The 20,993-nt window shown below is 36.8% G+C and overlaps 1 protein-coding gene and 1 pseudogene across 5 annotated transcripts in view; both read right to left on the reverse strand.

Annotated features, from left to right (window-relative positions):
* Positions 1-20,993, reverse strand: part of HACE1 (HECT domain and ankyrin repeat containing E3 ubiquitin protein ligase 1) — a 125,987-nt gene that overhangs the window by 44,857 nt on the left and 60,137 nt on the right. For all 5 annotated transcript variants that reach the window (XM_039255690.1, XM_039255692.1, XM_039255689.1 and 2 more), the window contains 3 exons: positions 13,943-14,277; positions 13,389-13,457; positions 13,064-13,151 (listed from right to left, as the gene is read on the reverse strand). In XM_039255690.1, the coding sequence (XP_039111621.1) occupies positions 13,064-13,151; positions 13,389-13,457; positions 13,943-14,277 (492 nt within the window). The remainder of the gene's footprint in view (positions 1-13,063; positions 13,152-13,388; positions 13,458-13,942; positions 14,278-20,993) is intronic.
* Positions 16,648-18,773, reverse strand: LOC120247669 (annotated as a pseudogene).

Here is a 20,993-nt window from a genome sequence, read left to right on the forward strand (position 1 = left end):
GGAACGTAGGAGGTGTGGAGATGTGATTTCGGGGAGAAAACAATCAGCAGTGCTACAGAGGGGAAGGAGCCTTGATCAGGGAGAGAAGAGAGAAATAGAGCACACATGCAGAGCACTTCCCCAAAACCACTGACAGAGAAAACAAGAGGAGCTAATAATGCTAAGTTTTTACAAGTAGCCAAGTTCAAAGTCTGAAGTTTTAGAAGTCCCCACTATCACTGGATGGAGCCTGGCGAGTACCGAGGAGTTCTTGTGGAAAGTAGGGCAGAGGCCCTCAGTGTGGGAGCGGAGTGTGGTTTGAGGATCCCCTGGGTGGCGTTGGGAGAGACAGTTCCCCTTGTTGGAATGCATTTTGAAGAGGAGAACAAATGAGCCAGTGGGCAACACTGAGCTACCCCGTTCATTAGCATAGGAGCAGAGATGCCTGCTGAGGGCCATGGCTTTTTGCTGCACTTCACCATAAACTCCAAGCCCCTGTGCTGTTGGGCAACTACCCTTCTGGGACCAAATGGCACCAGCCACAGTGTAGCAAGACTCTGCCCGAGAGGATCAGAGCAGTTCCTTGGCACACTGGGTCCCTAAAATTTGGAGTTCTGAAATCCAGTTGGCACACCTAAGATAAAACACAGGAGCACAGGGCTGTTGGGTGAGCAGATGGTTTGGACATGGACAGGGTGAAGGCAGGGATCTGAGGGAACCTACAACAAAAGAGAAGAGATTGTTCGCTCTTCCATTAGGGCTTCCAGAACAGCAACAGGTGCGAACTCCCCCATGGGGGGAGTGGGGAAGGAGAGCCAGCTGACCTTATGTTTACCCCCGTCCATCAAATTTCAGTAACAGCACAGAACCCACAGTGGAGGCTTGAGCTGCTTGCACCAAGTTCTGTGCCCCCTGCAATCTGCTGGTGTTTTTTTTTTTTTTCCTTAACGTTTTACTTAATTATTTTGAGACAGAGAGAGCGTGTGCATGCGAGAGAGAGCGCGCGCAAAAGAGAGCACACACGTGGGGGAGGGACACAGAGAAAATCTCAAGCAGGCTCCACGCTGCCAGCACAGAGTCAGATGCAGGGCTCAATCCCGCAAACCGTGAGATCATGACCTAAGCCAAAATCAAGAGTCAATGCTCAACTGACTGAGCCACCCAGGCACACTGCAGGTGCTTTTTACTAAGGAAAGTGTGCCTGAGAATCAGAGCAACAGTGAGCCAGAAAACCAGCACAAACCTCCCATGCCCACCTAGTCTACTGACCATAGAGTGCTGCAAAGCTGCAGCTCTAGGAGAAACAGGATCTAGCCCCTTCTATAATGCAGATCAAACCACATCTAGATAAAACTCACCACACAGTGGACAAGGTCCAAACACTCCCCATTGCAGGCAGGGAGAAATTCTGCAAAGGATCAACCTCAGGGAAAGAGGAGTCAAAACACAATAGCAGAGTGCACACAGCATACACCATAAATACTTCCTGAAGTGTCAGGCTCTGGACAGTATATGACCTCTTCTTAATATAGCCATTACTCTCAAGAGCAGGAAACATAACAGGTTTTCCTAATACACAGAAGACAGAGTCCTAGACAAAATGCCAAGAGGAAGGAATTCATCCCAAAAGAACAAAAAAGGTCATAGCCAGGGAGCTAATCAAAAATAACGTAATATGCCTGAACCAGATTTTAAAACAATCATAAGGATATAGCTGGGATTGAGAAAAGCAAAGAAGCAACCAAAGATATCCTTACCACAGTTAAAAAACCTAAAAACTAGTCAGGCTGAAATTAAAAAATGCTGTAACTGAGATGCAAAACTAACAGACTTATAATGACCACAAGAATGGACAAAGCATAGGAACACATGATACTGAAGATAAAATTGTAGACAATAATGGAGTTGAAAAGAGAAAGAAAAATATTGGATCATGAATATATACTTAGAGTACTCAGAGACTCCATAAAGTATAATAACATTCATATCATAGGACTCACTGAAGAATAGAGTGGAAAAGGAGCAGTGAGTCATTTAGGCTATTATAGCTGAAAGCTTCCCTAAACTGAGGAAGGAAACAGATATCCAAATCCAGGAGGCACAGAGAACACCCATTAAAATAAACAAAAGCAGGCCAACACCAAGCTATATCCTAGTAAAATCTGCAAAATACAGAGATAAGGAAAAAATCCTGAAAGCAGCAAGGGAAAGGAAATCCCTAACCGACAAGGGAAGACAAATAAGGTTAGCAGCAGATCTCTCCACATAAACTTGTCAGGTTAGAAAGGAGTAGCGTGATATATTCAATGTGCTTATTGGGAAACATGAAGCCAAGAATACTTTATCCAGCAAGGCTGTCATTTAGAATAGAAGGAGAAATAAAGAACTCTCCAGACAAACAAATAGTAAAATAAGTTCATGACCACTAAACAAGCCCTGCAAGAAATATTAAATGGGACTCTTTGACTAGGAAAGACCAAAAGCAACAAAGACTAGAAGGGAACAGACAAAATTTCCAGAAACACTGACTTTATAGGTAATACAACAGCACTAAATTCATAGCTATCAATAATATCTCTGAATGTAATGAGATTAAATGCTCCAATAAAAAGACACAGGGTATCAGAATGGATTAAAAAAAAAAGACTCATCTACATGTTGCCTACAAAAGACTCATTTTAGATCTAAAGGCACCTTCAGATTTAAAGTGAGGGGATGGAGACCATTTACCATTCTAATGGATGTCAAAAAAAAAGCCACAGTAGCTATAGTTACATCAAACTAGATTTTAAATTAAGTGCTGTAAGAGATGAAGAAGGGCATTATATCATAATTAAGTGGTCCAACCAACAAGAACATAAAACAATTATAAGTATTTATGTCTCTAACATGAGAGCACCCAAATATACAAATCAATAACAAACATAAAGAAACTCATTGATAACAATACAACAATATAAGGAGACTTTAACACCCACTTACAGCAATGGACAGATCACATAAACAGAAAATCAACAAGGAAACAATGGCTTTGAATGATCACTGGACCAGATGGACTTAATAGATATATTCAGAATATTTCTTCCTAAAGTAACAGAATACACATTCTTTCTGAGTACGCTCGGAACATTCTCCAGAATATATCACATACTGGGTAAAAAATCAAGCTTCAACAAATACAAAAAGATTGAGATCATACCATGCATATTTTCAGACCACAACACTATGAAGTTTGAAGTCAATCATTAAACAAAAAAAAACTTAGAAAGACCACAAATACATGGACATGAAGTTAAAGAATATCCTACTAAAGAATAAATGGGAAACCAGGAAATTAAAAAAAAATTTTTAAACTACATGGAAGCAATGAAAATACAACACTCCAAAACCTTTGGGATGCAGCAAAAGTGGCATAAGAGGGAAGTATACAGCAATACAGGTCTACCTCAAGAAGCAAGTAAAGTCTCAAATACACAACCTAACCTTAGAAAAGGAATAGGAAATAAAGCCTAAAGCCAACAGAATAAGGAAAATAATAAAGATTAGAACAGAAATAACTGATATACAAACAACACCAACAACAAAACACAGAACAGATCAATTAAACTATGAGCTGAGCTGATTCTTTGAAAGAATTAATGAAATTAATAAACCCCTAGACAGTATTAGCAAAAAGAAAAGAGAAAGGACCCAAATAGATTAAATCACAAATGAAAGAGGAGAGATCACAACCAACACCACAGAAATACAAACAATTATAAGAAAATATTATGAAAAATTATATGCCAAAAAACTGGGCAATCAGGAAGAAATGGATAAATTACTAGAAACATATAAACTAACAAAACTGAAACAGGAAGAAATAGAAAATTTGAACAGACCCATAACCAGCAAAATAATCGAATCAGTAATCAAAACTCTCCCAGCAAACAAAAGTGCAGGGCCAAATGGCTTCCCAGGGGAATTCTACCAAAATTTAAAGACTTAATACCTATTCTTCCCAAACTGTTCCAAAAAATAGAAATGGAAAGAAAACCTTCATTACAAACTCATTCTCCAAGGCCAACATTACCTTGATTCCAAAACCAAAGACCCCACTTAAAAGGAGAACTACAGGCCAATATTCCTGATGAACTTGGATGCAAAAATTCTCAACATACTAGAAAATCGAATTCAACACCGCATTAAAAGAATTATTCACCATGACCAACTGAGATTTATTCCTGGGCTGTAAGGGTGGTTCAATATTCCCAAATCAATCAACATAAACACCACATTAATAAAATAAAGGATAAGAACCATATGATATTCTCAGAGTGCCTGGGTGGCTCAGTCAGTTAAGTGTCTGACTTCAGCTCAGGTCATGATCTCACGGTTCGTGGGTTCCAGCCCCACGTTGGGCTATGTGCTGAAAGCTAGCTCAGAGCGTAGTGCCTGTTTCGGATTCTGTGTCTCCCTTTCTCTCTGACCCTGGCCTGCTCACACTGTCTCTCTCTCAGAAATAAATAAAACATTAAAAAAAATTTTTTTAAAAAAAGAACCGTATGATATTCTCAATAGATGCAGAAAAAGCATTTGACAAATTACAGCATCCATTCTTGATAAAAACTCTCAACCAAGTAGGGATAGAGGGAAAATATGTCAACATCATAGAGGCCACACACAAACGACTGACAGATAATATCATCCTTGATAGGGGAAAACTGAGAGCTTTTCCCTTAAGATCAGGAAAAACACAGGGATATCCACTGTCATCACTGTTATTAAACATAGTACTGGAAGTCCTTGCCTCAGGATTCAGTAACAAAAAGAAATAAAAGGCATCCAAGTTGGCAAGGAAGAAGTCAAACTTTCACTATTTACAGATGACATGATATTCTATGTAGAAAACCCAAAAGAATCAACCAAAAATCACTAGAACTGATACATGATTTTGGCAAAGTTGCAGGATACAAAGTCAACATACAGAAATCTACTGCATTTCTATACATCAGAAATGAAACAACAGAAAGATAAATAAAGGAATTGATCCCACTTACATTGCACCAAAAACTATATAATGCCTAGAAATAAATCTAACCAAAGAGGTAAAAGATCTGTACTGTGAAAACGATAGAATACTTAAGAAAGAAGATGGCGGAGAAGTAGGGAGCTCTGTACATTTCGCTGGCCCCCATCTCTCAAACAGAGAAGGCCTGAAGCCACAGGACACTGAACCACGGGAGTCTTGGAGGAAAAGAGACAGAATCCTCTAAGAAGGTGTGTGAATGCGAACTAGGGCAGATAAAAATGGGCCAGGACCTGGAGACACGAGGACCTAGAGCCTGTTTCGGATTCTGTGTCTTCCTTCTCCACGAAGGGAATCCTCTTCGTGGGGAGCCGCGGAGAGTCGATGGGAAGAGAGAGAGCCGCAGACACTGCTCATAGAACTATCCCTGGAGAAGAGAAAAACCTCGGCCTGGGAAGGAGACAATCCTAACAGCCCATCCCTAACCACAGGGCGTTCAGAGAGTGATCCTATTTCTAGCTGTGGCACTGACTTTGGGCTAGGTGCCCCAGTCCCAGACAGCGCCAGGAGAAACTGCTCCGCTGCTTTCCCAGCGGGATCCCTGGCTGGGAAGCTGCTGGCCTGAAACAGCTCTGCTGTTCTCCTGGCTCTATCCCCGGCTGGGAAGGGCCCAGGCCTGCGGGATTAGATTTCAGACAGTATCAATAAAGCACGGACTAAGACCTGGAAACGAGGCGGGGCTTGGGACATAGAACACGGCCCACCTTGGCTACACCTGAGGCACAGGAAGATCTGACCCAAAAGAGTAATCTGCAAGGTTTGGTTCGAGAAGGGACTGGGGCACCACCATTTTTCTCTCCACACCACCAAGGTGGGACCTCAGGGAGCGGCTCCGCAACACAGCAGTGGAGGCCAGATCTGCCTACAACAAACAATGACCATCCCCGCTAGAGAGCTGGGTTTTTTTGTTTTTGTGTTTTTACCAGAGCCCAGGGCAAGACCAACATGGATGCACTACTGTGATTAATTCTAGATCAATTCTTTCTATTCACATATATTTTCCCTTGTCTCATTCGTATCCCTCCCCCCTGCTGGAATGGGCATTCTGGTCACTGGTTTGCTTAAACAGTCACATTTAATCCATTCTCTAGATGTATATTCTACACCTCCACCACTACCTTTCTCTCTCTCTCTCTCTCTCGTAATCAGACTATATAGTTTCTTTGGATAATATTATCTTAGTTTCTTTCTCCTCGTCTCCTACCATATTCTCCTCTTTCTCTCTCTGAATTAAGCCTCTTAGTCTCTGCCTGGTCACTGTCCAATTTTGCTTTCTCCCTGCCCCTGTCATTTCTCTCTTTGTATATGTTCTTCCATCAACACTGCATACACCCTGCTCTTTACTTGTAGCTGGGAATTCTGGTTTTATGCTTTTAGACCGTCCTTTGTCTTGTGGGTTTTCTTTTTTTTTTTTCTTTTTCTCTTTCGGTTGGTTTGTTTGTTGGATTTGTCTGTGCATTTGAATGACTTTGTTCCCAATGAGTTTGTCTGTCTATTTTCATTTCCAGAGCTACCTCAAGAAACAAGCCAAAGTACACATAGTGAAGAGACCCAAATACCACTACGAGTAGGGAAATAAAATAACCAAGGTCTCAACAAAAGAGAGCAAGAGACACCATTAAAAGAACACTTCCTGAATAGACAGGCCCTAGACAGTCAATGAGCCTTCTTTAATACAGCAGTACTTGGAGGTGCAGAGCACATAACAAGCTTCTAAAATTAACAAGAGACAGAAAGCTAGCCAAAATGACAAAATGGAAGAACTCTGCTCTAAAGAAATTCCAGGAAGGAGTGACAGTTAAAGAACTGCTCAAAACAGATATAAGCAACATAACTCAACAAGAATTTATAACAATAGTCACAGAATACTTAAGAAAGAAACTGAAGATGACACAGAATGGAAAAACATTCCCATGCTCATAGATTGGAAGAACAAATATAGTTAAAATGTCTACTCTCCCCAAAGTAATCTACACATTTAATGTAATTCCTATCAAAACACCACCAGTATTTTTCACAGAGCTAGGACAAACAATCCTAAAAGTTGTATGAACCAGAAAAGACCCTGAATAGCCAAAGCAACCCTGAAAAAAGAAAAGCAAAGCTGGAAGTATTACAATTCCAAGCTTCAGGCTTTATTACAAAACTGTAGTCATCAAGACAGTATGATACTGGCACAGAAACAGACACATAGATTAATGGAACAAAATGGAAAACACAGAAATGGACCCACAATTATATGGTTAACTCATCATTGACATAGCAAGGAAGAATATACAATGGGAAAAAGACTATCTCTTCAACAAGTGGTGTTGCAAAAACTGGACAGCAACAAGCAGAAGAATGAACCTGTACCACTTTCTGACACCACACACGAAAATAAACTCAAAATGGAAGAAAGACCCAAATATGAGACAGGAAACCATCAAAATCCTAGAAGAGAACACAGGCAGCAACGTTTTTGACCTCGGCTGTAGCAACTTCTTACCAGACACATCACAAGAGGCAAGGGAAACAAAGGCAAAGCAAAAATGAACTACTAGGACTTCAGCAAGTTAAAAAGCCTCTGCACAGTGAAGAAAACAATCAACAAAAGTGAAAGGCAACTGCTGGAATGGGAGAATATATTTGCAAATGACATATCTGATAAAGGGTTGGTATCCAAAGTCTATAAAGAGTTCATCAAACTCAACACTCCCAAAAAACCAAATAACCCACTTAAGAAACAGGCAGAAGAGGAGTGCCTGTGCCTGAAGGGTGCTCAGTTAAGTGTCCAACTCTTGATCTCATGGTTGAGTTCAATCCCCACTCTAGGCTCTGAGCTAGGTATGAAGCCTAAAAAAAAAAAAAAAAAAAAAAAATGAAATGGGCAGAAGACATGAACAGACATTTTTCCAAAGACAACAAATGGCTAACAGACACCTGAGAAGATACTCAACATCATCAGAAATTCTCATCAGGGAAATAAAAATCAAAACTACAATGAGATACCCCCTCACAACTGTCAGAATGGCTAAAATTAACAATATAGGAAAAAACAGGTGATGGTGAGGATGCAGAGAAAGTGAAACCCTGTTACACTGCTGGTGGGAAAGCAAACTGGTGCAGCCACTTTGGAAAACAGTATGGAAGTTCCTCAAAAAGTTAAAAATACAGCTACCCAATGAATTAGCAATTGTACTATTATTTACCCAAAGGATACAAAAATACTGATTCAAAGGGACACATACATGCTGATATTTATAGCACCACTATCAACGATAGCCAAATTATAGAAAGAGGCCAAATGTCCATTGACAGATGAATGGATAAAGAAGATATGGTATATATACACAATGGAATATTACTTAATGATCAAAAAGAATGAAATCTTACCATTTGCAATGACGCAGATGGAGCTAGAGGGTATTATGCTAAGTGAATCAAGTGCATCAGAGAAAGACAAATACCGTATGATTTCACTCATTTGTGCAATTTAAAAAACGAGACAGATTAACATAGGGTAAGGGGGGAAAAAAAAAGAGGGAAGCTAACCATAAGAGACTCTTAACTATAGAGAACAAACAGGTTGATAAAGGGGAGGTGGGCAGGAGTTGAGCTAGATGGGTGATGGTAAATAAGGAGTGCACTTGTGATGAGCACTGGGTGTCATATGTTAAGGATGAATCACTAAATTCTACTCCTGAAAACAATATTACACTATAAGTTAACTAAATGGAATTTATATAAAAACTTGGAAAAAATTAATTAATTGATATATATGCATACATTAAAAATAATTAAAATAAAGTTAAATGTATAATTTTGTTCTTACTTCTAATAGTTTTTCCATTTGAATAAAGCATTGCTATCATTATAAAATTACTGGGTGTATAAATTTTAATACACCAGAAAATAAAGTACTTTCAGATTTAATGCTGATTATTTTTAAAACTCTGGTAAAAGAAAAAACATTAAAAAGAAAAAAAAACAGTAAAAAGAAAAAAAAAAGAAAATAACATAAATGTTATTTATGTATGGGCTTTGAAGTTTGGTACATGTGGTTTGGAATCCTGCTGTCACTACTAAGTTTGTGACCTTATGGAAATTACTAAACTTCTCAGAATTTCAGTTTTCCTGCCTGTAAAACAGGGAAAATATTTCAAGGGCCAACTATGAGGATTAAATGAAATAATGCAAATACAGATCCTAATAATCATAACTACAATCATTAATCAGCTATCAACTATTAAAACACCTATGGATATGAACAGGTACTGTGTTAAGTACTTTACATGCATTTTCACATGTAATCCTCACAACACTAAGAGAAAAAGGGACTCTTATCATCCCCATTTCACAGAAGAGTAATGTGAAGCACTAGGGTTAGTTAAGTAACTAGGGGAAATACTCAAGACCCAGACTGCTCAATAAATAGGTATTGTTCTTATCATTTGGAATAATGTTAAAATTATTTAACATGACAGAAAATGTATTCCCTCCATTGTAAGATATTAAACCATATCCTTTATAAAATGTGAACCAAGAAATAAAAGCAAATGGTATTTATTAAAGTAATTCAAATGGAACATCAAAATGTACAAAATGTTATCTTCAAAAGCTACTAAGATATCTGGACAATGAAAACATTCAAACAAATTTATATACACCTACAAAGCCAAAGGGCATGTTTTTGTATATAAACTTTCTGAATACCTGCACTTCCATAAAATAATTCACAAAACAAGACTGATTACAGGCCCCTCTTAATAGCATTTGTACAGCAATACAAAACATCTCTCCCTTTAACTACAGCCCACCTGAACATCACCAATAGAGTAAGAATTCAATCTCTTACCCCAGGTAATTGCTTTTTTTTTTCCTTAAACCCTTTTTGCCTCCAAGTTTTCTGTGAACTGCCTCCAACTTACAGAAAATTTCTGTACAGTACAGCAGAATACAAGTATTTTGTCCCTTATATGAGAGTAAGCTGCCAACATAATATCTAATCATCCTTAAATACTTTGGTGTTGTATTTCCTGTAGAAATAAAGAATCCTCCTACATAACCAGATAACAACCAGCAAAATCAAAGATTAACCCTGGTACATTACGATAGCTAATCCTTAGACCCCATTTCAAGTTTTACCAGTTTCCTAATAATGTCCTTTATGGCATCAGGACTCATGAATTGAATTTAGTTGTCATGTCTCTAACTCTGGTGCAGTTCTTCAGTGTGTTCTTAATTTTCATGACCTTGACTGATACTTTCAAAAACTGCAGGTCAGTTATTTTGGAGAACGTCCCTCCACTGGAGTTAGTCTGACATTCTCAAGATTATATTCAGGCTGGATAGCTTTGGGAAGAATATCAAAGTAATGCCAGGTTCTTCTCAGTGCATCCTATCAGCTGGCACACTGATATGTCTGTTTTGATCACTGCCAAGTTTTCTCACTGTAGTTTTTATCTCTGTAATTCTTAAGCATTGTTTGAATAAGTACTTTGAGATTGTCAACATGCCCCACCCTTCATCAAACTTCCCATTTATTCATTAATTTTTTCAGGATAGACTTAGGGGTTCTAATTTCATTTATATTTTGCCATCATTATTTATTCAGATGTTTGCACTGTTTAGCTTTGGCCAGTGGAGTCCATTCAAGTTAGTTCTGTGTCATTCTGACATAAGCCTATCACTTTTTTAACAACTTTCTTGCATAGTAAGAGGTTCCAGACTCATCTTGTACTTTCCCTGACTCAACCCTGAAATAATTCATTTCTCCAAAGAGCGCTGGTTAATTGAGAATGGTGTTTAGAGGCCAAGAACTGGGTGCCAGGTTTGCTGTATCTATCTATCTACACTGAAAACTGTTAAGTTCACACTGATATCTTCAATTCCAATCCAACAGCATATGGTTCATTCTATTCTCCATTTTGTAACTCATCTCTCCAATGCTGAGAAACCAGGCTCCCCTATGAAGTATACTTTCTTGGCTGATGAACTGTCCCACCCTGTATATAACCAATCTCCTGTCACTGACATGGACACTTTACTGCATGGATGCCGTCTTCTACCCAACTCAGGCTCTGTGAGTCTACTCTGAGCAACTGTCACTACCCTCCACATTGGACATCCTCCATATGCTCTTCCAACCCACATACTCCATGCTGAGCCCCTCTTCTATAAAGACAGCCTCCTTACCACACCCATACTCCAAAACCACACACTAGGTCACCATTAACATATGAACACCTTCCTCACTCTGGTCAAGTGACAAAACCTCATCTGTGGGTAAAAAAAAACTGGACCGCTTAATGCAGATGCTTTTGACTAAATTATTCAGGAAGGGAAGAGGAAAAAAAACATGAAAAGCAGACATAATAATAATAGCAAACTATCTCTTTCAAAAACTAAAAGCTTCTTATACCTATAATATCATTTGCCCTAGAATGCAGTCACATAGTTTAGATTAAGAAAATGAATTTAAAAACCAGACGGACCCTTAAATCCTGGTTCTCCTGCTTGGTAGCTGAATCATTTAAACAAGTTACATAATCTCTTCAGTTCAAAAGTACCCATCTTACATGCCTGCTATGAAAATAACCCAACAAAAGCAAATACATGGTAACTGACCTAAAGTTAGCATTCAAGAAATGTTATTATTACTATCTTCTCTTCTACATTATCATTTTTAACAGATATCAGGATACTTATATACATGTGTATAATTTTATAAGAATTAGTTCTTAGCTTTAATTTCTGAAAGGGCAAGTGTCCCTAAAAACATTTAAAAACATTGGTAATATCTACCTTATGACTATTAACAAAACCACTGTTTTCAGTCTGTCCTACACTTCTGAAAAATTATTTCTTAAAATTTTTCTAGGATCATATCATTCTCCTGAATGAAAAGTTATTAGGGACTTCTGACAGCCTATAAAACAAAGATTCTTCCATCTGGCAATCAAGGCTTAACACACTGTGACCCTTTCTAGAATTACATCTCACTCCTGACCTACACAAAATTTCTGCTTCAACCATTATAATTTTATACACTTGTTCATCTACAAGCCCTAGCCCATAACTTGACTAGAATGTTCTTCTACCCAATTTACTCCTAGCAAAATTTTGCAAAGTTTTTCAAAGTCCAGCATAAAAATCCACCTCCTCTTTTAAAAGTTTCCTTGACTACAGCAGGCAGAAGAAGTCCTAAGCAGTCAGATAACAATGTAATTACTATTTTATAGATACATTTATTACCTCTCCTGCTAGACTGAATTAAGATCATTTTGGAGAAAGGACACATACTTTCTATCTCTACATAAATGCCATTTATCGAACATATATACCAGTTATTATTTAAAATTTATTCTTCACAATAGTTTTTGAAGTTGGTGTATCTCAAAATCACAAAGGATATTAGCCAAAGCACAAGGATGTTAGAAACGTGCCCAAAATTACATAGCTAGTAAGCAGCAAAACAAGTTTCTCCCTAGCATGTTTCATAAAACATGAGATATGTGAAATGAACCTAGGTGGGGGAAAGGATCTCAGGTCAAAAAATTTGGAGGATTAAGAAAGATAAGTCATTATTTTTACCACAGGGTTTCTCAAAGCCTTTCAACAAGCTGCTGATATGCTTTATAAATCTCCAACAGGGCATATTATATTTTCCAAACATATCTGAGGGTAAAATCCTTTTCTCAAGGACAATCAGCCTTACAGGACTAATACTCCATGAAACTCATTTTAGGAAATACAGCAATGTGTTCTGTTGTCTTTGCACAAGCTTTTGCACACAATGGACACTCAGTATATACTTCCTGAAGATAAAAAAAAAAAATGTCCCTCATACTAATTTAACATATTAATGTAATTTCACATACTAAAGTAAAGAATAAGGTAACTTCACTCCTCTTCTAACAAGAGGTCTCAAGTATAATAATTACTTCACTAAAAAGTATTCAACTAAAAAGTATTCAAATTAAGAAATTAACTTTCATTAGACAGACTAACAACAAGATGAAAAGAAATCTCTACCTGTGCTTTTATGATATGCATGAATCTTGACATCAACTCTGGACATTCAAGGAGGAAGTGAAAGTGGTCAAATATAATTTTGGGATTTCTAAAAGAAAAATATACTTTGTTTAAATGGACAAGTAGGATGAGTAGCAAATGCAAATTCAGATATACAGATACTGAAACAAAAGAAAAATATTAATCCACACCTACTAAATTTTTACTTCTCACTGAGCATTTTTTGAATAGTAACAGAAAAAAATATTATTTCTGTTGAGATAAACACTGTAAGCAAAGAAAGAACAGTCTACAAGGGCAGTCTATGAATCCAAGGAAGACTTACCTATTAACAAAGCACTTTAAAACTTCATCATGTTTGCAGACAAATTCAATGAAACGGGGTGAAGTCATTCTGTTGGGGATAAAAAAACATCAGAACACATGGACAGAAATTGGTGATACAGCAAATCTGGTAACTATACATAGAATTGGACTGGTTTCTAGCAAAAGAAGAAAAAAGATCTGTGTTTGGAAAACTAGGCATGCCTCGTCAATTTATAAGATGAAAAAATATATAGAACTTTTCAACAGAGGATATGAACTGTGATTTTTTGAAAACCTTGAAATTTTAAACATCTCTGCTCTATACATTTTGAATACAAAATTAAGTAATCCTGCACAAAGTGACATTCACCATTCTACAAGTTAATCACTAATATAATGCTTAAAACTCAAATATTTTATACCAATTCTAGATTAGTACAATGAGAGTCCTAAAACAAGATCAAAACAGAACCAAAAATCAACAAATTATTGTTCGTTACTGAAATTATACAAAAAAATCATAGCTTTTCTTCATCTATCAGAAAAGGAAATAATAAGCAGAAGCCTTCTTACCCTGGGGGCATCTGACAAGAACAGCACATGTAAAAAGCTTGAATGACAGCACTTAGCCGGTTAGCTGTCATAGAAATAACATCCTGACAGTCTGCACTGGCTTCCTGTTTCCCTCCAAGAGCATCTGGTTTAGATTCCCCTGTGCCAGTGGATAGATTTTCATAGCTCCCAGGTCCTGGAGGTTCAAATGGAGGAATGGTAGTACCATCTTGATCTTGGCCTTTTTGTTTCAGCAAAATAGAAGTGATATCCGTTGAATCCTTCTTGTTTTTCATCAATTCCGTAGCTATTAAAACTAGCCATTCATCTAATGAGTGCCAAAGCAATTCAAGAGGCTAGGAGAAAAACAGAAGGGCTTTTTAAACACCATTCTTAAACTCCAGGATAAAAAACTCACACAAGTAAATATTACAAAAGAGAAAATTCACTCTAGATACTCCTATTATCCCAAGTTAATGCGATAACAGTTCCTAAAGGTAAGTAACAAAACATATTAATGCCACATAGCAATTTCTTCATTTATAGCAAAAATTTAATTTGCATTTATTTATTCACTGGAATAAGAAAGTAAAACTAAAATCTAACAAAAAATGTATAAGCAATCTTTCCTCTTTTAAAAATTTTCAAATATTTAGTTCTAATAGCATATGTTACTTTTAAATATACAATCTCCCAACCTTTACTATATTCATGTGTTAACAACTTTCAACTGCAAGTATTTTTTCAATTAAAAAAAATGATAAGTCCTAAAAAGCCTAAAACACAGCTTGGTTCTAGGGTGCCTGCCTGGCTTAGCTGGTAGAAGATATGACTCTTTACCTCAGGGTTGTAAGTTTGAGCCCCAAGCTGAGTGTAGAGATTACTAAAAGAAATAAGTAAACTTAAAAAGAAAGCTTTATTGTGCTCTTTTCTTTACGTGTAATTCACAGAATTTAAAAAATTTATGGTAAAAAATTTAAAAATTTGACATAATATTTATATATAGGCATATACATACATACACTTTCACACACATAGACACAAAATCCATCTCTAATGACTAGTAACTATCAAAACTGACTAGCAAATCCTTAAATCCAAGTAAAGATCAACAGCTTGAAAAAGAAAAAGGGAGGGAATAAACTGTTTCTTTTTCTACACTATTTTATTTTTTAAAAAATATTTAATGTTTTATTTATTTTTGAGAAAGAGAGAGAGACAGCATGAGCAGGGGAGCATCAGAGAGAGAGGGAGACACGGAATCCGAAACAGGCTCTAGGCTCTAAGCTGTCAGCACAGAGCCCGATGCGGGGTTCAAACCCACGAACTGTGAGATCATCACCTGAGCTGAAGTCCGACGCTTAAATGACTGAGCCACCCAGGCATCCCTTTCCACACTATCTAAAATATTCCTTTTAAGAATAATGAAATGTCTGGGGCGCCTGGGTGGCTTAGTCGGTTAAGCGTCCGACTTTCACTTAGGTCATGATCTCGCGGTTCGTGGGTTCGAGCCCCGCGTCGGGCTCTGTGCTGACTGCCAGCTCAGAGCCTGGAGCTTGTTTCAGTCTGTGACTCCCTCTCTCTCTGACCCTCCCCTGCTCACACACACTCTCTCTCTCTCTCCTAGAAATTAAAAAAAAAAAAAAAAAAAAGAAGAATAATGAAATGTCTTTTGAAAATTAAGAGCAAATGAAATTTTCTTAAAATATTATGTAATCACAAATGCTACAACAGGACTAAGTACTCAAGAAGATTAAATATATACATCATCCCTAAAGCTAGTAATTTTTAACCAGCAGAAATATAAATACTCAACTACTCTCAAAACATATGCTACCAGGGATCTAATATACAACATCATGTCTAGTTTTCAATATTGTACTATAAATTAAAAGTTACTATGAAAGTCAAGCTTTAATGTGGTCACCATAACAACAAGAAAATGCTAATAAGGTAAGTGAAGGAAGTGTTAACTGACCTTATCATGGTAATGTATACGTGTATCGAATTGTCAAATTATACACCTTGAGTTTACACAAGGTTATACGTCAATTATACATCAATAAAACTGGGAGGAAAAAGACCTGCTAAAACATTTTTAACTCAAGTAAAAACAGTCAGGCTGGGAGAGAAGGATAGTAGTTAAATGCTCCTTTATTCCTACACTATTGTTTTGTTTTGTTTTTGCTTCCAACTATATTAATCTCTTTTTATTCTTTGGATAATCTCTTCCAGAGTTCACTACTTCGGTTTGTAGGTGAAGAGCTGTATAAGGAATCCACTGCAAATACTGGCACAGTTATGAGCATGGTCTTTCCCTTTACTTGAACTCAGAATTAAGGCTTTGGATTCCTGTTTTTTATACTGCAGTCCCAGAAGTAGTTCTCACTTTAGACTTATCTGCAGGCAGTCTCATGCTTTCTAGCAGCAGTCTACAACCAGGCTCTAGCTTCTCCAGGACACTACACAGAGTGGATTTAAACATGTATTAAACGAAAAGGCCATTCTCTCAAATGAGTTTAAATGCATTTCATTTTCAGATAATCTACATGTTTTGTTTTGTTTTTCTTAAAAACATGACTCCACTCCAAATAAATCAAGGTCAGAATCACTGAAGAGCTCAAGACGATGTCAGTCCCATTGTTCTAAGTCCTGGTGTTGTGTGGATGAGGAGCTGCCAGTTATGACAACAGGGATACATCCAAAGTAACAGCCAAACTCCTTACTTAACATGTTTCCATTTCTAAACCATCTTTAAAGGACATATATAGGGTCACACCACCGTTGCGGTAGTCCATCACAGCAACTGTGCCATCTGGATTCATGTTTTCACCAATAAAGAACTGGTCGTTTTTGAAATTAGGAAGTATATGCCTGATTCATTTTGCAGGCCCTGTTATAAAAAGTTTTACTCTTTCTGTCCTCTGCTCTTCAAGTTTGCCATGGATTGATTTTATTGTAATCTCTGATGTACTTCTTGTAGGCTTCTTTTATGATGGTGGTTTCCTGCAAGTGATGGTTCATGACAACATCAACACCAGCGATTACTGTGCTTTTGGTACCTTTATACATGGGACCCTCAGTGGAAGCATCTCCACCAATGAATGAGCCACCAATGTTACCCTCAGTCCTACTGACCACATTCCCCTCTACCTCCAGGCACAACCCATCTGTGATCTTCCAGATCTTGAAGATGTCAGAGAACATCTCATCATGATTGATGAGGTCTGGGTAGATAATCGTGACGGCAGCTGGAGAGAAACAATGGAGGCACTAGCTTGGCAGGAGCTGGGAGCCCTGAGGACAGTGTGGGAAACAGACACACTGGCAAAGAAGTGGGGGGGAGGAGGGAGGAGAGTGGCGCGGAAAAGCTATACCATTTTAAATATTACTATTGAGAATGATAAACTCTCTTTCTGCAAATAAATGTAGGAGTTAATCTTTTTGTTTCTCATAGGATCACAGAATGCTACAAACTAGACCATGCGTTTCAGAGAGACCCACAATATTTCAAGACTTATAATATTTCAACCAAAAGAAATGTTACTTTTAAATAGTAAAATCTTACTTTATGGAAAAAGATTACACAACCATATTTGGAAGTTTAGGAAATGTTTAAATAATGTGTTCTTCCAGGAAATTCTTTATCATTATTTTCTAACAAGTTCCTCTGCTATATGTTCAGCTTTTCTTCAGGTTTACAGAACACTTTCTTTTTGAGAATATTTGACTTACTAGATTTGCAAATAATTCAACTAGCCCCAAATCTTCAATTAAACATTAAACCAAAAAGCAGAAAACAAAACAAAATAAAGCAAAGGGCCCCCACTATCACCAACAAAAACCTAGTCCCTTCATTCCACAAACATTTAGTTAGTACATACTAAATAAACAGGCCGGCAAAGTGAGAAATTGATTATACTCTCTCAGGTTGAAATAATCACCCCTCTCCCCACAAAGAGGGCTTTTCCATGGCTAGGCATAGCAGCTTCAAGATTCAGGATCCCTGAGCTGCTTCAAAGGAAGGGTAAGAGGCACCAGCTGCCATAAACACTGACATGATACCTGCACCGAAAATGTCTTAATTCTCCTCATGAGCAAAACATTAAACCTGCTGTAAAGGATGAAAAAAAAAATTTTATGTCAGCAAAACTTTTAGCTTTACGTCACGAAATGAATATCCAAAATAGAAAGAACAGGTGGTAATATAAAACTTCTTGAAACAAAAGGCAAAAGGAATAATTGGCCTCTAAATGAGAAGGGCTGAACCCCAGAAAATCAGCACACACTGAATAGAGATGAAGCCCAAGGCAAGAAATGATACCTGCTGCTCACACAGATGAGAGCACTGAGGCTGAAGCAGCAACAATCCTACTTTTTTCTTTTCTTCTTCTTCTTTTTTTTTTTTTTTCTCTTTTTTTAATGTAGGCTCCACACCCAGCATGGAGCCCAAAGAGAGCTTCAAACTCACAACCCTGAGCTCAGGACCTGAGCTGAGATCATGAGTTAGATGTTTACTGACTAAGCCACTCAAGCACCCCAGTAATCCTATTTTTAAACACTGACAATATGCAAAAATTAAAGGCAAGTTTTGAGTAATACAGAAATAATTTTTAAACCCCAGATTTGTGTAAAAATGAAAGTTCTAGAAAGAGTTTCAATAAAGGAACACAACAAAAATTAAAAGAGAATGAGGAGAAAAAAGTAGTAGTAAGTCATCTTAGGCCTTTCTTTACTTTTCTCTTTTTCTTCTTTTCTTTCTTCATTCACACATGTGTTAAAACTAAATCCCAACCTCAAGATATTTTTACCTAGAGAATTGTTCCTTTGAAGAGCTGTTCACAAAGTTCATGCCTCAGCAACAAAAGAGTACTGTGAAAATAACTTTAATTTCTAACTGTGGCAGCAGCCACAGATAAAAAGGATTAAAATAAATTTTTAAAATTAAAAATAAACCATTTCAAGCTTTGTCTATGATGCTTTTTATATTCCTAAATGATAATGATGAAAAAACATTAAGCTAAATCAGAAAGAATGAAAGCTTGCCATTTGCAACTATGTAGATGGAACTAGAGGGTCTTTGCTAAGACTAATTAGAGAAAGACAAATATCATATGACTTCACTCATATGAGGACTTTAGAATACAGAACAAATGAACATAAGGGAAGGGAAGCAAAATTAATATAAAACAGGGAGGGGTCCAAAACATGGGTGACTCTTGAATATGGAGAACGGAGGGCTGTGGGACAGGGGATGAGTAAGGGGCATTAAGGAATCTACTCCTAAAATTATTGCTGCACTATATGCTAACTTAAATATAAATTAAAAAATAAGTATTTTTTTAAAAAGGAATAGCTAGATTAAAGTGGATGCACTTAAAAAAGTAGCTAAGATACAAAGCACCAAAAAATATAAATATATATAAAACACCATATATATCAACTATTACTGAAAAATGAGTCAATGACTATGGATACAGCGGATCTCGCCAGTGTGAAATACTGCTTCATTTCATAATAATGAAAATCATACATAATTTTCAAAACATTTTAAGTTCTATTTCAAAGCTATAATACATAATCTCAAACTTGCTGGACAATTTTTAAAAATTTAAGATCCATGTACCAATGTAAGATACAAATTTGACAGGAAAGCATTACTAAATTAAGTTCCTTAACAGTATCTTGAAATAGTATCTTGAAATTTAATAGTATCTTGAAATAGTCTCACTATTCTCAATTTGATAATGTCAAATGTTACAACCCAAAATAAAAGATTTTAAAGTTAAAAGTTTCTCAGTCTTTCTTAGTTTCCAAATTTTCCCAATTATAATTCTGTGTAAGTGTTAATAGTCACAGCTTACTATTCACAAAAGAAGACCATTATCAAGATTCAGGAAGTTTAAATTGTCTTCCCCATGTTCACATGGCTTCAATAACCATAACTACCTTCTTCAGCTGCTCCAAAGTTCCCAAGGCACTAGATAAAAATCTCTTAACACTGAAAAAATAGCTAGTGTTAAGATTAACTTAAAGGATTCCGGGGTGCCTGGGTGGCTCAGTTGGTTAAATATCTGACTTCTGCTCAGGTCATGATCTCCCGGTTTATGGATTCGAGCCCCGTGTCAGGCTCTGTGCTGACAGCTAGCTCAGAGCCTGAGCCTGTCTCAGATTCTGTGTTTCCCTCTCTCTCTGACCCTCCCCTGCTATCCTGTCTCTCTCTCTCAGAAATAAATAAAAAACACTAAAAAAAAAAAAAAAGAAAAAGAAAAAATAAGATTAACTTAAAGTATTTCTAAGGTAAATCAGAAAACTAATAACAGGATGTTAAACAATTTCACCTACTAAAACCACACGGCCTATAAACCCACTCATTCTTAATGGAAAACCCATTAGTTACTCCTAAAAGTGACATGTTAGAATATCTAGTTAATGAAATGGAAAGTAGGGATCAATTGCTACCTTAGACAAAATGTGGTAAAAATTAAAATGGTATTTCTAGTCTAACATCGCAGGAGCTCAGGAAATGGTGAAGATCTTTACAACTCTGAATTACCCCACAATGAACAGAAGACTTTATATAAATTAGATGACATTACAATTTCTATTTTTTATCCTTGTAAGTGGGAGGGCAGATCATTTTGTCAGCTTCCTGTCTATACTTAATTCATAAAATTATATGGAAAGAGACCAATAAATTTTTAAGAGTAACATTTAATTTTTAAAAAAAAATTTAGATGAGTTTTGTAATAAAAATGTTTTACTGAAGTGTAAGGTCAAAATTTAAAAAATAATAATAATGGTCAAAGGCAAAAGCAGTTGTCAATGATGCAGAAAACAATCCCTTAAAAAAAAAAAGATACTAACAAATGAAATAAAATAGAGAAAAAAGACCTTTTTATATTATATATGTCATTGATATATGACAATCAAAACATAGTTTAGATTTCATAAAAGAAAAGCTCAAAGAAAACTAGTGATACCCTTTTCTTCTCTGTTATACCAGTACAGGCTAGACAGAAAACTAACATTTTAAATCAAGCATGAAATTCTTATAGAGAGGCTTCTAATT

The sequence above is a fragment of the Hyaena hyaena genome, unplaced genomic scaffold (genome assembly GCF_003009895.1).
Source record: "Hyaena hyaena isolate Hyena2069 unplaced genomic scaffold, ASM300989v1 scaffold_538, whole genome shotgun sequence".
NCBI classification, from domain to species: domain Eukaryota; kingdom Metazoa; phylum Chordata; class Mammalia; order Carnivora; family Hyaenidae; genus Hyaena; species Hyaena hyaena.